The sequence below is a fragment of the Trichoderma reesei genome (genome assembly GCF_000167675.1).
Source record: "Trichoderma reesei QM6a unplaced genomic scaffold TRIREscaffold_24, whole genome shotgun sequence".
In the NCBI taxonomy this organism is placed as follows: domain Eukaryota; kingdom Fungi; phylum Ascomycota; class Sordariomycetes; order Hypocreales; family Hypocreaceae; genus Trichoderma; species Trichoderma reesei.
The window spans coordinates 399,287-416,148 of record NW_006711171.1 but is presented as its reverse complement, the minus strand read 5'-3'; the positions used below and the strand labels follow the sequence as shown (position 1 = coordinate 416,148).

The following is a 16,862-nucleotide window of genomic DNA, read 5'->3' as shown; positions in this document are numbered from 1 at the left end:
ATTATAGAGGAAAAAGAGATCAACTTCATCTTACAGCTAGCTATCTTGAAGCTACTACTCGGGACAGACTGAGAATATTCAGCCAGTTAGATGGAGAGTCAAGGTATCGCCGAGGAAATGCGATTGCAACAAAAGACCGAGTCCCTTCTGTAGGCGACGACCCGAACGGGGATAAACGGACATACGACTATGATTTGCTCAGCGGAAAGAGAAAATCCCCCTGGACTGACATCGAGCAATCAATTTGAGAAATATCATATCATGAAAGGGAGGGAAAATGTGCAAGAAGCAATGCCATGTTTTTGAGGGGAGCTCCTTGTAAAGAGCCGGCACAAAACATCGACCTCGACGTTGAGACGAACCTTCCTATCTGTCGCATTTGCAAGGATGTATGGGTTAATGCAGCTATCACCAAGTCAAACCATGGAACCGGAAGAAAGGTAATCTTCGTATCATTTTCTTAATTTTTCTTGTTCTTTTGTTTATTTTCTCTCCTATCTAGCCGCATACTCAGCCGTTCAAGCTACCGTATATATCGAGGAGCTGCTCAAACACGTATCCGGGCAGATGAACGCCGTTTTCCGTCACCAAGTTTGATATCAGCTCGGGCGGCTATGAAAAAACTGATTGTCAGCATATGAATTCTATTGGAAACGAACAAGTGGGCATGACAGCACTGACCGTATAGTCGACAGCATCCTTGGGCTGCTTGCTCGGCCCCGTAGACGAGAAATCCAGCACCTCCTGCTTGTAGCCGATGTCCCTCTGGTCCAGCGGAAACTTGCGCACAAACTTGTGCGTCTCGGCCGCCACGTAAAAGGGAATCTTGGCCTGCGCCGCCAGCTTGGCAATCTGATACGTGCCGATGCGCGAAATGATGCCTCCGTTCTGCGTCACGGCCTCGGCACCCGTAAACACCATGTGAACCTGCCGCAGCAAGCCCATGACATGCGCCACCGCGGCCTCTGGAATCTCCGCGACGGGGATGCCCTTGCTGCGCAGCTCCTTGACGACGCGATCGCTCTCCTCGGCGCGCACCTCGTCCCTCACGTAGACAACCCGGAACTTGCCCTCGCCGTTCTTGGCCGCGCGCTCCAGCAGGCCCGTGACGGAGCGGGAGGCGCCGTGGGTGAGCACGCATTTGCCCTCGCGGACGAAGCGCCACCCGGCTTCCGCAATGCCGTTCCTGGCTGCGATGGCCCTACTCGCAAACAGGCGCCCATTGCGCAGCAGGTGCTGCCGCACGGCGTCGAAGCTGCCGTCCTGCTGCTTGAGCGACGCGACGAGGTACTGGAGGAAGAGGTCGGTGCCGGCCTGCAGGGGCAGCGGGTTGTCGACCGAGGCCTTGAGGAGGTCCGAGTGGGATTTGACCGTGTCGAGGGTTTCGTAGACGGTGGTGGAGGGGACGGTGTTGAGGAGGGCGATGAGGGATTCGATGGCGGCGACGGGCTTGGTGAGGTCGGGGTCGGAGGCGAGGAGGTCTCTGTATGTGGCGACGATGCTGGGAGGGGCGACGAGTCAGATGGGGATGATGCAGGGAAAAGAGAGAGATGAGCGTACTCAAAGGTCGAGTCGTTGGGCTGGCTTCGCAGAGGAAGCTCCGTCGTCTGCTGCGCAACGGCTAGAGAGAGAGACAGCATCAGCAGCAAGATCGAGGAGCGCAAAGAAGGAGGAGGAGGAGGTTAGCGCACCAGCTTCGGGTTCTGACATTGTTGCGCGCAGTGATTTGGACTGGATAATGCGACCAAAAAGTTGAGGCTATCACCAGGGCAGAGAGCGGGCGCAATGTCGAGATGACGATTCTTGTCTGTTGATGTGACTCAAGAGAAAGTGGGAGATTTCGTCTGCCGCTATCAAAGCTCAGTTGACGGCACCTGTACCTTAAGGTTTCCCGCCCACACTAGCCACACTTGGCGGGGTAACTCCCCCGTAGCTCCAGGCGCAAGCCACTGGAAGACCCCCTGTAAATCAGCCCCTCCATCCGCCCCGGCTGCATCGCGCCAGCAGTTTTATAGGGCAGCGAGGCAGATTGGATGCCCAATAGAGGTCCCGCGAGATCCAGAGCATCTCCGTCCACCATCAATATCCATTGCTCCGAACAAACAAGACGCATTGACGGGAATCAGCACCACAGAGAGTCCACCACACACTCCTCTCTCTCTCTCTCTCTCTCCCTCTCTGCATCTCTCAACACCATCGCCAGCATCACCACCTACGACAACCACGCCCAACTCCAGCCTCAACCTCCGCAGTCACTCCCAACCCTCTATTTAAACCTTCATCTCGTCTCTCACCATCACCACCAATTGAAGCATCACCACCACCATGGATCCCATCGACCCAACCACCGGCCAGCCCCTGCCCAGCGACGCCATCCAGCGCATCCTCTTCGTCGCGACCCCCGTCCACGTCTACAACATCCCCCCCCTCACCTCCATGCGCGGCCACTCCGCCTCCTCCTGGACCGAGGACCCCGCCCGCCACATCTTCACCGCGCGCCTCCGCGTCGTCGAAACCTCGTTCGAAAGCACCTCCTCCTCCTCCGCCACCGACTCCTCCTCCTCAACTAGCATCAAGATCGACCTCGTCCTCGAAGACCCCTCCACAGGCGCCCTCTTCGCCGCAGCCCCCTACCTCGACCCCAGCGCCGTCGAGCCCGTCGTCGACAGCAGCCGCTTCTTCGCAGTCACCGTCAAGGACCCCCAGGGCAGGAAAGCCGTTCTTGGCATTGGCTTCGAGGAGCGCTCCGAGGCCTTTGATCTCGCAGTCTCCCTGCAAGAGGCCCGGCGCAGCCTCGGCTGGGAGTCGGAACAGGCGCACGGCAGCGGCAGCAGCAACAACTCGGCTGACGCAAAGGCCACCAAGAAGACGGAAACCAAGGACTACAGCCTCAAGGAGGGCGAGACCATCACGGTCAACCTCGGCGGCACAAAGTTTGGTCGCAGACGGCCGCACAACGCAGAGGACTCGTCGACGTCGAGCAGCAGTTCGGCCGACTTGCAGTCGTTTGCGCTGCCGCCTCCGCCTGCGGGCGGCTTTTCATTGCCGCCGCCGCCCAAGACGTCGGACGTGAAAGAGAAGCGCAGGTCGCTCAAGAACCTGGGATTCGACGACGGCCAGTTTGGAGAGTTTGCGTAACGTGATCAGGGCACGACGAAAGAGAAGGAATAGAAATTAAATCGTGAACAAAAGCGCAGTGCATGACTACCTCAGCAGGACTTGGACAACACCCTCTCTCAGTAGGCATTAATGGTTTGATTTGCATCCCGTTGGACGCGTTTGGTACATGTACTATTCAGACTCGCCATGCTCTTCCTCCTTCCGCTACCTAACCATGATGCATGAGGCATTCCAGCGCAGCAAAGAGAACAGAGAAAAGAAGAAAAAAAAAGGCACCAATTAGATCCATAGACTCCTTCTCTTTATTATACCCAATTCATTCCCCCCTGCGTCGCCTTTCCAGTTGTTCTTCCCTTTATGCATGGCCGTTCATTTCGGGCCATACGGAGCACAAGTTTGGGAGACTCTTTCGCCTTTCTGAGCGTGCAGACACCTTCTGCTTGTCATCCAGTGGCCGCAGCTGCGATTCCGGCGCTTCTTTGCAGCCTCGGTACGTGTATTCCAGCACATGGTTGCGCGACTCGGCATCCTGCAAGTCTACCTCTGATCTGCTTCCGGCTTCTTCAGCCACGGCAGCCTGAGGCCTGTCGAGGCTTTCGCCATCATCCTCTTCCCCTTCGTTGCCCTCGAGCACCGTATCAAGTGTCCTAGACTCTGCTTCTGACGCACAGGGGCGTGCATGGGTGGGCGAGCTACCCCGTTGGGTGGCCAATGGCACAAACTCCTTGGAGTCTGCACTGAGCGGCTGTTCCGGCATCTTGGACGGCGACTTGACCATTTGAGGGAGGAAATTAGAGTAGAACAGCCTGCGTCGCTGTACTTGATCCCATACGTCCCTCCCCAACTGCTCCATGTGTAGCTCGCTCAGCCTGAGGACGATGGCCTTTTCTTGGCGTGACGCCTCGGACAGCTTCACCTTGATGAAGCTCATCTGCTTCCGGAGCTTTCGCCTCTCTTTGCCAACATGGTCCCTGGCCTGAAGCTCCTCTTCGATCAAGGAGTACTGGTGAATCATGTCGATTGCTCTGAGAGAGTAGGCCTGGAGAGACGCGGTGAGATATGCTCGCTCCGCATAGATTTCTTCATAGGATCGCGGGTGGAGCAGATAATTCCAGGACGGGCCGACTGGCTGGGAGGTGCGTCGGCTTCTCCCCCGAGCACCATCGTTGATGTCTTTCTTGGTGGCAGGCGAGGACCCCCTTGACGAAGGTTTTGTAGAGGCGGTTGAGCGGGAGTCGAGCGAGTAGGTGCGGCAGGATGACGGGGAAGACGGAGAAACGTCTCGAGGAAGCTCTCCCGCCGATCCTTCGGCAATTGCTATTGAGTCCAGATCCATTGGTGTTTCGATCTGTGCTGCACTTTGACGTATTGGTATCTGCCGAGAGAATCGTTGCAGTAAACATTTCCCCAGTGTATGGAGAAGGACCCAGGATTAAAAGGCAGGCCGGCCAAGCAGCCAAACCAGAGAGCCCACTCAGCTTGCCATGTCAAAGGTCGATAGACGGCTATTGTTCTCACAATCCTTGACCCTCACCGGGACCGAGAACCCGAGGCTGCGGCTCTGGAATGGGGGCTCTGGACCTTGATTCTGGGCTTGACTGTTGCTTCGCAGGCGGTGATACGATGCCGCCACCAACAATGTGGCTTGTTCAATCGAATCTTCCCCGATCACATTGACGGGGACGAACCAACACAGCGCTATTCCATCCGTGCTTTCGCCTAGCCTCGTAGTCTGTAACTCAAATCAGTCTCGTCTCCAGTCGAACTGCCTGGCCCAGAATAACGGTCATGGGTCGTATCGCCCCTGGCGCCTCATTGGTTCTGCGGCTGAAGTCGAAATAGAAGAAGAAGGACAACGGGCGAATGTCGAAATGTCCACATCGACCAAACGCACGGCCAAAATTCAAAGCCACATGGAAGCACAGAGCAGCCAGAGGGCTCAGCAGAATAACCGTGATGCGCGCCATCAGATAACGAACCCACCGTGTTTCGGCGGGTCGCAGAACCTCCAGAGGCCAGCCTCCATGGCCGCTTTTCGTACCACTGAGACTTCCTCGTTCGTTACCGCGCGGTTGATGTCGCTGTATCGAACATCCGGATCGCCCTCGTCCGGCTCGGTTTGGCCCTTGGCCCCCTCCACGGCCCCGGATGCCTTTGTTCTCCGTTTCTTCTTCCCCACGTGCGCGTCTGGATGATACTGCTCCATGATGTTGACAAAACAATCGGTAGACACCTCGGATGCCAAGAATCGCATGATTTCTGCACCCTCGGCCTCCCTTCCAGGCATCACCAAGTGCCTGACCAACAGTCCTACTTTGGCAATGCCATCGCCCGTGAAGCACAGGTCACCAACCTGCTTATGCATGGCCTTGATGCTCTCTCTGGCGGTCTGGGGATAGTCATCTGCCTTGAGCAGCCGCTTGGACGTGCTAGGCTCCCACAGCTTGAAGTCGGCTAGGTAGATGTCGACCAGCCCATCCATGAGCTCGAGCGACGCAAGCGAGTCGTAGCTCGACGTATTGTAGACGATGGGCAGCCTCAGCCCAAGCTCGGCGGCGTGCAGGATGCTCAGCGCCACCTGGGGCACCACGTGCTCGGGGGTGACAATGTTGATATTGTGCACATTGCCGACGTCCTGCAGCTTGAGATACCACTCCGCCAGCGCCTCCGGGGTCAGGTCCATTCCGTTGCGCTGGTGGGCAATGTCGTAGTTCTGGCAGAAAATGCAGCGCATGTTGCACCCGCTCATGAATACCGCGCCACTGCCATTGTGCCCCTGGATACACGGCTCTAGTCACGGCGTTAGCATGTCTTAGTTCTACTTTTGGTATGCTCGTTCCCCGTGGGCGTCCTGTTAGTGCTGGATCGAGGCTACTGGTATTCAGCAGCGCCTCAATTCTTTGCTCGCTCTCAGCCGCACTTCGGGGCAAGCCGAGGGCTGGGAGACGGACCTTCACCAAAATGCGGCGCAATCACATTGACCTTGGCCGTGTCGCCAATGAGGCACATGCCCGTCGTCTCGTGGCGATTGACGCCGCATTGTCTCGGGCACAGGTTGCAGTTGCGCAGGTGGGCGTAGGCCAACGAGCGCTTTTTCGCGGCGTCCCTGGACGACAGCCCAAGGTATCTTGGCGTGTAGTTGTCAAGCAGAAACGGCGGGGCGAGATGAAGGCGTCGCCGAGCTGTCCGGGGAACAGATGGAGCACGCTGAAGAAGACAATGCCTCATGAATGGGGAGGCCATGGCGCCGCTGAGACGCATGCGAGGGCAAGCATAACTCGGACTTGGCCCCTGCAGGAGCTGTTGCACGTCTGGGCGTTGATGTCGAACCCGGAAAATTAATCCCGCTCCTGGGCCGACAACGCAGAGACGGACTGTTGGTGATGACGGGAGTGATGTGATGTGATGCGATGCGGTGGTGGAGTGGTTGCTTTCTTTCATCATGTCGTGCATGAGCTGTAGAAGTCCGGGTCATTGCTTATCACGCGAAATGCATCTATCGGAGAGACCGCCTCGATAGGTACATACCCAACGATGAATCATCGGCAACGCCTGCAGCAACTCATCTGGTGGTTATCCTCCCCCATTGATCAATAACGACTCGCACTCCAATTTCATGTCTGCAAGAACCAACAGCAAACACAATTTGTCAATAGTATCGGGCAACTCAAATAAGAAGCACTAACAAACAGGAAATCGACTCTATCCGCTACCTACCTACGATCCGCCACTCTCGGCTCCCTTAGGGGGCCCTGCACCTGACAATCACCGGCACTCGATCGACCATCTCGGCACACGTGCCTCATCGATTCTGCACTCCCTCCTCCTCAGCCTGCAGCAGGTGGTGATACTCCCTCGGCAGCGCCTCTCTCAGCTTCTCCATCTGCCGCTTCATTGCCTCCAGCTCGCCGAGAACTGCGTCTCTCGTTCTCCCTTCAGAGGTGCCCTCATAGAATTTGACCTCCTGCTTCGTCCTGCGCAGCTCCGCCCAGAGCGTCGCCATCTGCGTCTCCATCTCCGTTTTGTCTCGAGCGAGCTCTTTTGCCTCGTCGCGATGAGCCTTGACGCGCTTCTCGAGCTCTGACGCTCGCTCCGGCCAGGTTGGAGCCACTACGGAGACGACGGTTGGCCGCTTCTCCATCTTGCGCGTTTGTGCCGTGGCCGGATGATGCTCGATTGCCGGCAGCATAAAGATTGTCGATCTTCCTCCCTGATCCTTGAGACGCACGAACCGCGTCATCATGTCGATGGGAACCAGCCCTCGGGAGTACCAGTCGCCGCCCTTTGTGTTTGCCCACATGCGCTCGCCGCTGACTCCAGACTCCCACCAGGTCTGCTCCTTGGCCTGGATGTCGGACTCTGCCTTATCCATCAGGCGATGCAGCAGGCTGAAGACGTCTTCTCCCGCATTGGCAAGGACGAACCGGTCCTGAGGATAGACCGCCTCGCGTCCCTTGGCCCGTCCTTCTGGGCCAAACTGTCCCAGCATCTGCATGGGCACAACGGCTTCGCCTTTGAGAAGATCGAGGGCGTTGGCGTAGTTGATTTCGAGCTCGTGCATGCGCGCAACCAGGTGCTGTTGGTGCAGCAGCCACTGTCCCAGCACCGTATTCCGCACGCCTGCCATCTGCTCGCAGTCGTCTTCGTTGCCAGAGGGGAGCAGCGAGAGCAGGCCGCCTGTCGCGCTGTATTCGTGATCCAGAATCTCTAGACAAGAGTTTGCATGCATGACGAGGTTGTGATGGCTGCTGTATGGTCGGCGGGCGCCCTCTCCAGGATCCAGGGGCCCATAGTTGCGCGCAACTTTGAGGGGGCAATGGCATTCGATCCCAGTCTCTTCATCCTGGTGCTCAATGTGGTTTGCCAGAGCCTCCAGCGGTAGGTGATGATTTTCATCGTCGTTTGTGTATACCTCCTCCAGGTTGTTGAGCCAGTCAAACGCCTCATTCTTCTGAAATGCAGGATGTCGACCTCTCCTTCCATCAATGACACCAAACGTGTCGCTGATGCATATCTTCTTGATGAGGTTCGCGAGGGCCTGGGCGTGCTGCTTCAACGCCAACAGCGTCGGCGGCCTGCCTGAGGAGAGGTATGTGCAATTGACGTGTCTGAGAAGCTGCAGGTCATTTTCGGTCAGTATGCCGAGCTGGGGATCGCTCCATGTACAAGCCCATGCTGTCGCATATTCGGTTGCTGCTATGCCGTACGGTGCGCCGTCGCTCTGGACGCTGACAGAGTCGTGATCGCAGCTGGAGCTGCTGTCTGTGCTGCAGTCGCTGTCTGACATGGCGTGATGCCCAGTGTATCTCGAATTGTTTAACAGCTATTTTCACACGCGGATTTCTTCCAGAAGCAAAACAGAGGATTGACTCGAAGTCGACAGAGTCGATGACTCTCGGGCGAGGCGATGCCTTTTGTCTTCTGTCAGCTCACCACTTCACAGCCATATCCAATCATGGCCATAATTAGACATGAAACGAGGTTTGTAGGGTGAGACTGAGTGAAGACAAAGGCTTGAAACCAGAGACTGGAAAGTCACCCGCGGCGTTGTGCCTTTGTCACTTGGGACCAATCCGTCAGCCGTTACGACGAAGCTTGGACCAGCACGACGGTTGAAGATTCTTTTCCCACATTGTCTTGAGTCATTTTTCCCTTGCGTGAGTTGTCCCCAGGTATTGAGCGTACTCGTGAGGATGGCCACAGTGGGCACAAATCTGCTTATATTACCATCCATGCGATGTGATTCACTTCTACGGGATAACTACAGCGTCGCCATGTCGGAATCATGTCAAGGAGCTCTAAATGAAGCATTGTTTGGCCTTTGTCTCTCCGAAGAATAATATCCTAGGAGCCATGTCCCTCATCCCTGAAGCCTTCAAGTGCCAACACTCCAGCCTCTAGAATCATCAGAAAGACCTTGGCTACTGCATAGCGCAGCTCTGTCGGTGCAAGATGTAGCCCGATACAGACTATGGACAATAAAGGCAGTTTCGGCATACAACAGGCCGCAACGATCAAGACCTCAAAGAGACTTACTCCGTGAGACGCTGCAAAAAGGCATAAAGGGGTTCTTTCATCTCTCCTTCGTCAGCTCCGCCCATCGCGAGGCATCAAAGGCGTCCGGATCCGGAAACACGCTGGCCATGCGGTGCATGCTGAATGCCTGAGGGCAGACGATCGTGCCGCCAGGAAGCTGGTATCCGGCAACATTGTCACCACCCTTGAATACAAGACGAGGTAAAGGTGATTGAATGCCGGAGTACAGGCGCAGTGTCTCGTTGAGCACCTGGTTCAAGTAACTCAGTCCCCAGAGGTGGGACAGATTGAAGTCGGATGGGGGAGCCCGTAGCTCTTCGAGGAGAGCGGCTTTGACTGTGGGGATGGCCGCAGACGGACCAGATGAGGTACACCAGTGTCACAGCTGTGTAGTCATTGCCTGCAACATTGTAGGCTCATGCGTTGGCCGGAGCTCGATCGGTGTGAGGGCCTCTTTGTCTTTTTCGCTGTCTTGAAACACCATGATGAAGAGAGTCCATTTGAAGTTCGTGGGATCCGAGTCGAGAAGGCTCCTGTATCGGGTGATTGACTCTTATGCATAACGAATCATGTTCTTTGTTGCCTGAAAGGGGGGCGCTTGAAGAATGGAATAAGAGGATACTTGGCCAGGCAGCTTATCACCGGAAAGGCTGAGCGCACGGCTCCCATGCAGCCCAAGTCCTCGAGGTCCTTTGTATACCCGCTCACCTCGCCAATTTCCAGCGTCCTGAAAGCATTGTCAAAGGCGGACGAGGGGGCCTTTGATTGCAACTGTGTCTGGCTTTATGGAGTGGCAGAAGGGAAGAGAGGTTGTGCCGTATTTGAGGTGCACCTCGTGTTGATATTGTGCTTTGTTGCCTTTTGACCAGTGGTATCTGATAATGAGTGAGGTCCATCTGGTGTACCATGGTCTGGAAACTTCTTTTCTGAAGATTTCGTGGATGTGGTAACGGAGCAACTTGAAGAGGTGTGGGAGCGGTCATCAAGTGTTGTAAAGCTGGTAATTCACTGGAATGATGAACCCCACAATGACAACTGCACCACAGATGTAGCCAGGGAAATGAAAATTGGTAGAGCTGGTTCATGATGGAAGCCGTCTCGGGTAGGATGATGCTATTCTATCGGAGTTATATCTCGACAAGAGAGGAGAAAGGTCTCCTTACAGATGATACGAGACTCTCACCCACTGGTACGGCTCACATCTACCATTCTTAAGCAGGACCAACAGCGCGCATTGCACAAGCCTTTCCTATCAAACGATAAATCGCCCCTCGTCACGCATAGCTCGGCATCGCGCCTCTTTACGTCCAACTTTTACCAACAAGAGCCCTCCCCTGTTCCGTAGACTCGAGTTGCCGCCACTAAATGAGTGTTCGCTTCGTGACTCTTGACGCTTCAAATGCTGCGGCGCCGACCAAGTACCGGTATTACTTGTTTATCATACTCCGAGCTTGTCATTCAAAAGAGGTGACGGATGGGGATCATGGCTCTATCTTCATTCGTCATGATGCAGTTGTGAGGGAACAGTTGCAGTTCCAAGGGCCGCTTACTTTCATGTTACAACTGGCGTGCAGGGTAACATAGCCGACTTTGCTGAAACACCGCGATGAATTGTAAGCAGCTGCAACAACGCTGTAGCATCAGCATGCCCGTCATCAATCCAGCGAGGAGTTTCAGTCCAGATGGACTCATTCTGCGCAATTAGCCAAAGAACGGATTGGATCACTGATGGCGGTGTTTCGCTCTTCCGGCTGGGAGTTGCTTAACGCTTCAGCTTCGGTGGCACGATGGGTCCATGATCATTACAATTACCGACCGCAGGTGTTTATTTGCGACGCTGTGTATGTGGCTGCTGATAGAAATGATGCGGTAAGGAGTTGATATTGACTTATTTGAAAGCTAGAGACACCCATCTCCTCGTTAAATCTTACAAACTAAACGTGGTTACCACCATGCATACACTTTGCCAAATGTTTGTAAATCAGGCCTCTCTCAAATAGAGCTGATTCAGCACTGGGCCATGATGTGGAACCAAGGACTCGATCTCTGGTCGCGAAATGATATTGATGAGATATCGGAGAAGATCCTGGTACATAGTGCGATGGTATAAATGATAGAACCTCGACAGGTAGTGCAACATTCAAGACTACCTAGTAGAAGCTCGAAAGTTTCCGAGGGATACCTGGATAATCTCGGGGACAGCTTTGCATAGAGGCTAGACAGCCACGAACGTGAATAAAGTAGTGCCCTCACGGTATAACAGTGTAAGGCAACATCATATGATGGGAAGCAAAAGAAGAGTTGTATACTTCACTTTTCAAACTCAGGCATACACCAAATGTTGTGCTTCAACGAGGCTTTGCCACAAATCATCAGACGGCAATATCTTCAACCCCATGGTTATTTACTCATTATGCAAACGTATAGCAAAATAATGCGAGGACTCACTTGATCTATTCCCACTTATCGAACTCCAAATCAAGACTGAACAACATTTGGAAGATATGGTAGCGACCTTGTTGGAATGATCTCGGTGGCAACTCATGCATTTGGTTATTATAGGTAGGTAGGTAGCATTGTTTCAATACCTACCTCACTTGTTGAGACTTCAAGCAACTCGCCTCGAGTTTGATGACGTGCTCGGCAGTTCTTGGGCAGACTGTATAGCAAACAAAGTGACTCTCGGATTCTTGACATTGCCCAGAATTGGAGTGCCAGCTGCGCCAACTGGAGCAAGAAGTTTCCGAAGATACCTACTACCTTGAGTACCCTGATATACCTACTTATGAGACGATTTAGAACATTTCAACAATGAAGTCATGTGAAGTACATACCTGCCTACATCCTCACCGCCCTACGTTTAGAAGTGCCTGCCCATTTAAATTATTCTGCTTTCCTTCTCGCTTCCTCTCCTCCGCTCTTCTTTTTCTTCACCTCCTCTCTTCTTCTGCTTCACTGCCAGCCCACATTCGCCAACCTCTCCTCGTGTTTTCGTGACATGCAAAGCGCACGATCAAGTCGCTGAGATTTTGCCCCATCAGCTTTTCATCAAGAGTGATTTTAACATCACCTGCATGGCTTGCATCTCTCTCAAGGTGAGTAACCCAAGTGGATGGAAACAGTCTAGCTAATAGCCTCATAGGCCGAACCAATCATGGATGCAGAGCCAAAGACGCTGCAGTCTCCTCATCAGCTGGTCTCTCTGCAACAGCCTTCTCCAGCTCCATCGAACCCGACAAACAGCGATAAGCCAGAGGTAGCTGGCAAAACAGATACATTCAACCTTCGTGGTGAAACTCCATCAGATGATGAAGGCCAAGACGCATATGGCAAGTTGCATACCAAAGCAGATGCTCACAATGCTATGGAGGTAGAGGGAGAAAGAGCTCTGTTCCTTGGAGATGAATCGGTCAAGTTAGCTCTTCACATCAATGCAATCAGCCCTGTGGCAAAAGCGGCAGAGGAAGCAGATATTGACCAGAAAGTTTCTGGGATTCTCCAAGCTGCTATATCTGAAGATTTGAACATGGTCGATGAGGATTTGCCAGATGACCATGAGCATCCCATCAATGAGGACGGCTCTTTTGATATTGGTGATGGGGTTGTCTCTGACTACGAAAATGGTGAGGGGAACGGGAATGGTTCAGATCACGAAGACGGTGTTGAGGATGAAGAAGGAAGCGATCCGTCTCTTTCCCTAGATGACGAAGATGAGGAAGAACATTGTGCTTCGTCAAAGAAACCCAAAGAAAGCAAACCGCGACGATCATTTGCCCGGAACGCGCGCGAGTATGTTGCTCGTTTGCATGAAGAAGAAGACAAGAACTATGCAAAAAAATTGGAACAAGAAGAAAGCAGCAACTATCCTCCAGGCAAACGGAAAGCCACGGAGCTTGATGATTGGCCTCGCAAGGGACCAAAGACTAGAGAATTGACTGAAGTGTCAAGGTTTGGCGGTGATGCTTCAGCCTCAGTCGGCGATCCTCTACCTACGATGGAACCTATCAAGGCAAAGACTCACGCGGAGCAATTTGCCCGACTGAAAGCGCAGATCCCGCACAATTGCGATACGAGGCGCAAGAAGTCGCAGGCCCAAGATCTGCGTGAAGCTGCAAAGCTCTTTGGATACAAAAGAGTCGAGGCTGTGAATGGCCTCTGGAAGCTGAAAGGAATGAACACTTGCCTGCAGAACTATCAACTGACAGCTGTGTCATGGATGGTCAAGAGGGAACTGGCTCGCGCGAAGCCATATGGCGGGCTTCTGGGGGATTCCATGGGAATGGGAAAGACAGTTATGAGCCTTGCGTGTATCGTGGGCAATCAAGCAGACCCAGAGCACCGGCGAGAGTACTGCAATGCCACCCTCGTTGTAGTGCGTAACAAATCAGATGGGCAGCAGTGGGAACGAGAAGTGCACGTAAGTCAAACTCAAGACACCGCCTGTCGATGGGCCTTCTTTAACTGACGATAACCACACATACAGAAACACTGCAAAGGCCCAGTGGGAGACAAGGTATTCATATATGATCCATCTAACGACCCGCAGATTAGAAGGTGTAAACAGTCTTACATCGTGTGAGTCCTTTCTTCTCAACCTGCTTCCCGCAATTTGACCATGGCTGACGCAATAAAGGATCACCACGTACAAGGAGTTACTATCCCAATACCCCAGCAAGAGCATCCTGGATGAATTACAGGAACGATTTGGCAGCGATGTCAATTCCTATGAACGCGAGCTCCAGGCTAAGGCTGGCGTGTTGTTTAAGATCAAGTGGTATCGCGTCATTCTCGACGAAGCGCATGCTATCAAGAACGTTGAAAGCCGCAGTATGTCATCTCTCCTCTTGGGTGAAGCTAAATCAGATCAACCACTGACGTTTTTTCTTCCTTCTCCTATCCAGCTGCTCAAGCTTGCTGTGCCATCCTGGGCAAGTATCGCTGGGCTTTGTCTGGCACGCCGCTGGCAAACACATCCTATGGTATGTAACGCCGCCCCCGTCATTCCGTCGAGTGTGCGTAGGCACTGACTACCTAACTTCTACAGAGATGTACCCCTACTTGAAGTTCACACAATGTGAAGCCACATGGAGCCTGAGAGACTTCAAAAGGATGTATACGAAACACGTAAGATTCCAGGAAAGGGAGTCGCAAGAACGAAGAGCAACTTACATAATGATCATAGGGCAGGGTAAATGGCAAACTCGAAGCGTTAATCAGCCTCATCATGGTTCGGAGGTGAGCTCGGAAGTCTGCGATACTGCATGATAGCATGGGCTGAAAGCATCTAGGACACTGAAAGACGAGTTCTTGGGGCATAAGATCATTGATCTTCCCGAACAGAAAGAAACCGATCTTTTAGTTCCTCTGTCTGCGGAGGAACAGATCATTGTCGAGTACGCTGGTCAACCCCCTCTCTCACCTCCTGTGCTCTCTAAACTGCAATGGATTCGATACTAATTTTTCTCACAGCGCAGTAAACAAGTTTTACAAAGACAAGATAGCAGAATTGCAACAAGGCTTGCTGCAACAAGATGCCCTCCAAGCGGCAGTTGACGGCCTGGAAGAAGTGGATGGCCTGCAACAGAAGGGTGCTGGACAAGCAGACTCGAAAGCGGTGGCTGAGACTGAAGAAGAAGCCGACAACAAAGAACAAGAAAATCAAGCGAAAAGGGCCGCCCAACTTGCGAGGACAATCGCCTGGAAACTGGGGCGGGCAAGCCAGATCCGCAAGAGGCAAGCAATCTCTCATGCATTCTCCATCGAGCTGCTCTTTCGAGGTTCATTCAAGCCAGATGATCTCGAAGATCTGAGAATCGCGCTCAGGGAGGTCGCCATGAAACGGACCATTCTTGAACAGATACGCTCGCCAATAGGGACGCATAACGATATCTCGCGGTACGAAAGAGGGCTTCAACAACTGCAGCAGCAGAAGGAGGCCGTGTTCGGTAAGTTCTTCGACATGGACCAACTGCTGATCCTAGCAAGGGATGAGAGCGCAGTGAGAGACATTACTTGTCGTCTCTGCAACGACGCAACACCTCCAGTACAGCCAATGCGTCTACCAATTGTGAGTAGAAAATGCTCGGTATTACTTGGGGAGAATGGCTGCTGATTTGCACAGTGTAACCATATATTCTGCTTGAGCTGTCTGTGCAAAGCCTATGGAGACAGTTTCGGAAGCATTCAGAAGCCGGTGAGTAAAGTGTCTACAGTCGAGCTTATCGAGAAGTTTACCCTAACGCAGCGTTTCTCCTAGAAATGCCCATATGAAGATTGCGGACACGAGTTCGGTGCTGCGGATTCCATCGTGACGCTACAGTCCGAAATGGACAAAAGGACCAAGAAGGATCGTGAGCCCGGTCGAGACAGTAATGGAGCGGCTGTTCAGCAGGCAGATGGCCGGAATAGCTTCTTCAATTGCGGCGTAATGCTGGATGGTGCCTCAGTTGTGCCGAGCACGAAAACAACAGCAGCAATGGCTGTTGTCCTGACTTGGCTGCACGAGGCCCCTGAAGACAAGATTCTCAGTAAGTGACCCGGAGAAGTGTGCGCGATGGTGGAAAATCTAGTCTGACCTTGCATTTGTTCGCAGTTTTTACTCAATTCACTGGAACGGCCAAGATCCTGGGATACATGCTCCAAACACTGGGCGTCGGGTTTGTTCACTACTATGGCGGTCTTCCCCTGGGCCAAAAGCGAAGAGCTCTGGACTCGATCAAGACAAAGCCGGAAGTCAAAGTCATGGTTAGTGTGAATTCTTTCCCCGACTGTCTTCTGCAGAGCCGCGCAAGGTGTCTAACGAACGTCTTTGCTTCTCAGGTATCAACCCTCAAGGCCGGTGGGCAATGTCTCAACCTGACCGTCGCCAATCGGGTCATCATCATTGACCCCTGGTGGAACCAGACGGCTGAGCAACAGGCTTTTGGGCGAGTCACTCGAATGGGCCAAGAAAAGGTGACGCACCTGGTGAAGATTAGGACCGCAGAAGAGATTGACGACAAAATTCACACGATTCAGAAGAAGAAGGCAGAGGATGTCGACTACGCTCTGCAGGACGATGGACACACGCCGCCCGCGGTGAGCGAGATCGAGCTGCAACAGGCGTTTTTCCGGACCAAGGAGGAAGAAGAAGCAAAGAAACAGAAGAGAAAGAGGAAGGCTCCAGCGGCGAAGAAGAAATAAGAAGAGGTGTCTTGCTGAAGCAGTTTTCAGAACGGCAACGTTTACTTTTGGGCTTATGAGAGCCTTTTGCTTTTCTACCTAGTTTCCATCATGAGCACGAGAATATCGCGCAGAACGGTATTTGCAGTGAGGTACTTTTGAGAGTTGGGCAGGCTTCGGATTTACGGGACGACAGTTACTCGGTTATCGGTTCTATGGCGACATTTGCGAGATATCTAGCTTTTCGACATTCAGACTTGAGGGGTGGATATTTGAGGATTTGCGATCTTACGGTCATTTGACTTAATACTCCTAGTCTGGTAGGGAAAGGGAAGGAGAATCTTTGCTTTAAGCTTATACTCAAGTTGGCTGACTTAGATCAGTCAACAAGCATCTCCTGCAATCAAAAGTTTTATTTTGCTTTATACAAAAATTGCCTGGGTGTGTCTCTATATCCAGGTGAGTTAATCAGATGACTTTTACACATGATGTTCCCTCTCCTACATAGTGATTTGGGGTAGCGACGCTCTTTGATTGCTCGCCAA

At 53.0% G+C, this 16,862-nt stretch overlaps 6 protein-coding genes across 6 annotated transcripts; 2 read left to right on the top strand and 4 right to left on the bottom strand.

Annotated features, from left to right (window-relative positions):
• Positions 1–510: 510 nt before the first annotated feature.
• Positions 511–1,710, bottom strand: TRIREDRAFT_111131 (Hypothetical protein; the record flags this gene model as incomplete). Its single annotated transcript, XM_006968556.1, has 4 exons — positions 511–612; positions 682–1,501; positions 1,561–1,621; positions 1,692–1,710. The coding sequence occupies 4 exons, from the start codon at positions 1,708–1,710 to the stop codon at positions 511–513; spliced, it is 1,002 nt and encodes a 333-aa protein (XP_006968618.1).
• Positions 1,711–2,325: 615 nt separating this feature from the next.
• On the top strand, positions 2,326–3,284 carry TRIREDRAFT_81405 (uncharacterized protein; the record flags this gene model as incomplete). The annotated part of the gene is made up of 2 exons (XM_006968618.1): positions 2,326–2,519; positions 2,571–3,284. The coding sequence occupies 2 exons, from the start codon at positions 2,326–2,328 to the stop codon at positions 3,136–3,138; spliced, it is 762 nt and encodes a 253-aa protein (XP_006968680.1). The 3' UTR covers positions 3,139–3,284.
• Positions 3,285–3,475: 191 nt separating this feature from the next.
• Positions 3,476–4,456, bottom strand: TRIREDRAFT_111129 (uncharacterized protein; the record flags this gene model as incomplete). Its single annotated transcript, XM_006968555.1, has 1 exon — positions 3,476–4,456. The coding sequence occupies one exon, from the start codon at positions 4,454–4,456 to the stop codon at positions 3,476–3,478; it is 981 nt and encodes a 326-aa protein (XP_006968617.1).
• A 630-nt stretch (positions 4,457–5,086) lies between these two features.
• TRIREDRAFT_68291 (uncharacterized protein) lies at positions 5,087–6,348 on the bottom strand (the record flags this gene model as incomplete). Its single annotated transcript, XM_006968554.1, has 3 exons — positions 5,087–5,317; positions 5,354–5,910; positions 6,072–6,348. The coding sequence occupies 3 exons, from the start codon at positions 6,346–6,348 to the stop codon at positions 5,087–5,089; spliced, it is 1,065 nt and encodes a 354-aa protein (XP_006968616.1).
• Positions 6,349–7,054: 706 nt separating this feature from the next.
• On the bottom strand, positions 7,055–8,338 carry TRIREDRAFT_38573 (uncharacterized protein; the record flags this gene model as incomplete). Its single annotated transcript, XM_006968512.1, has 1 exon — positions 7,055–8,338. A coding segment is annotated over one exon (1,284 nt), but the record flags the coding sequence as incomplete, so codon positions are not given.
• A 3,892-nt stretch (positions 8,339–12,230) lies between these two features.
• Positions 12,231–16,338, top strand: TRIREDRAFT_111126 (uncharacterized protein; the record flags this gene model as incomplete). The annotated part of the gene is made up of 13 exons (XM_006968617.1): positions 12,231–12,251; positions 12,299–13,573; positions 13,640–13,731; positions 13,790–13,983; positions 14,058–14,135; positions 14,201–14,280; positions 14,339–14,391; positions 14,445–14,549; positions 14,626–15,101; positions 15,138–15,223; positions 15,278–15,349; positions 15,413–15,683; positions 15,749–16,338. 13 exons carry the CDS (start codon positions 12,231–12,233, stop codon positions 16,336–16,338), a joined length of 3,393 nt encoding a protein of 1,130 aa, XP_006968679.1.
• Between the last annotated feature and the right edge of the window lie 524 nt (positions 16,339–16,862).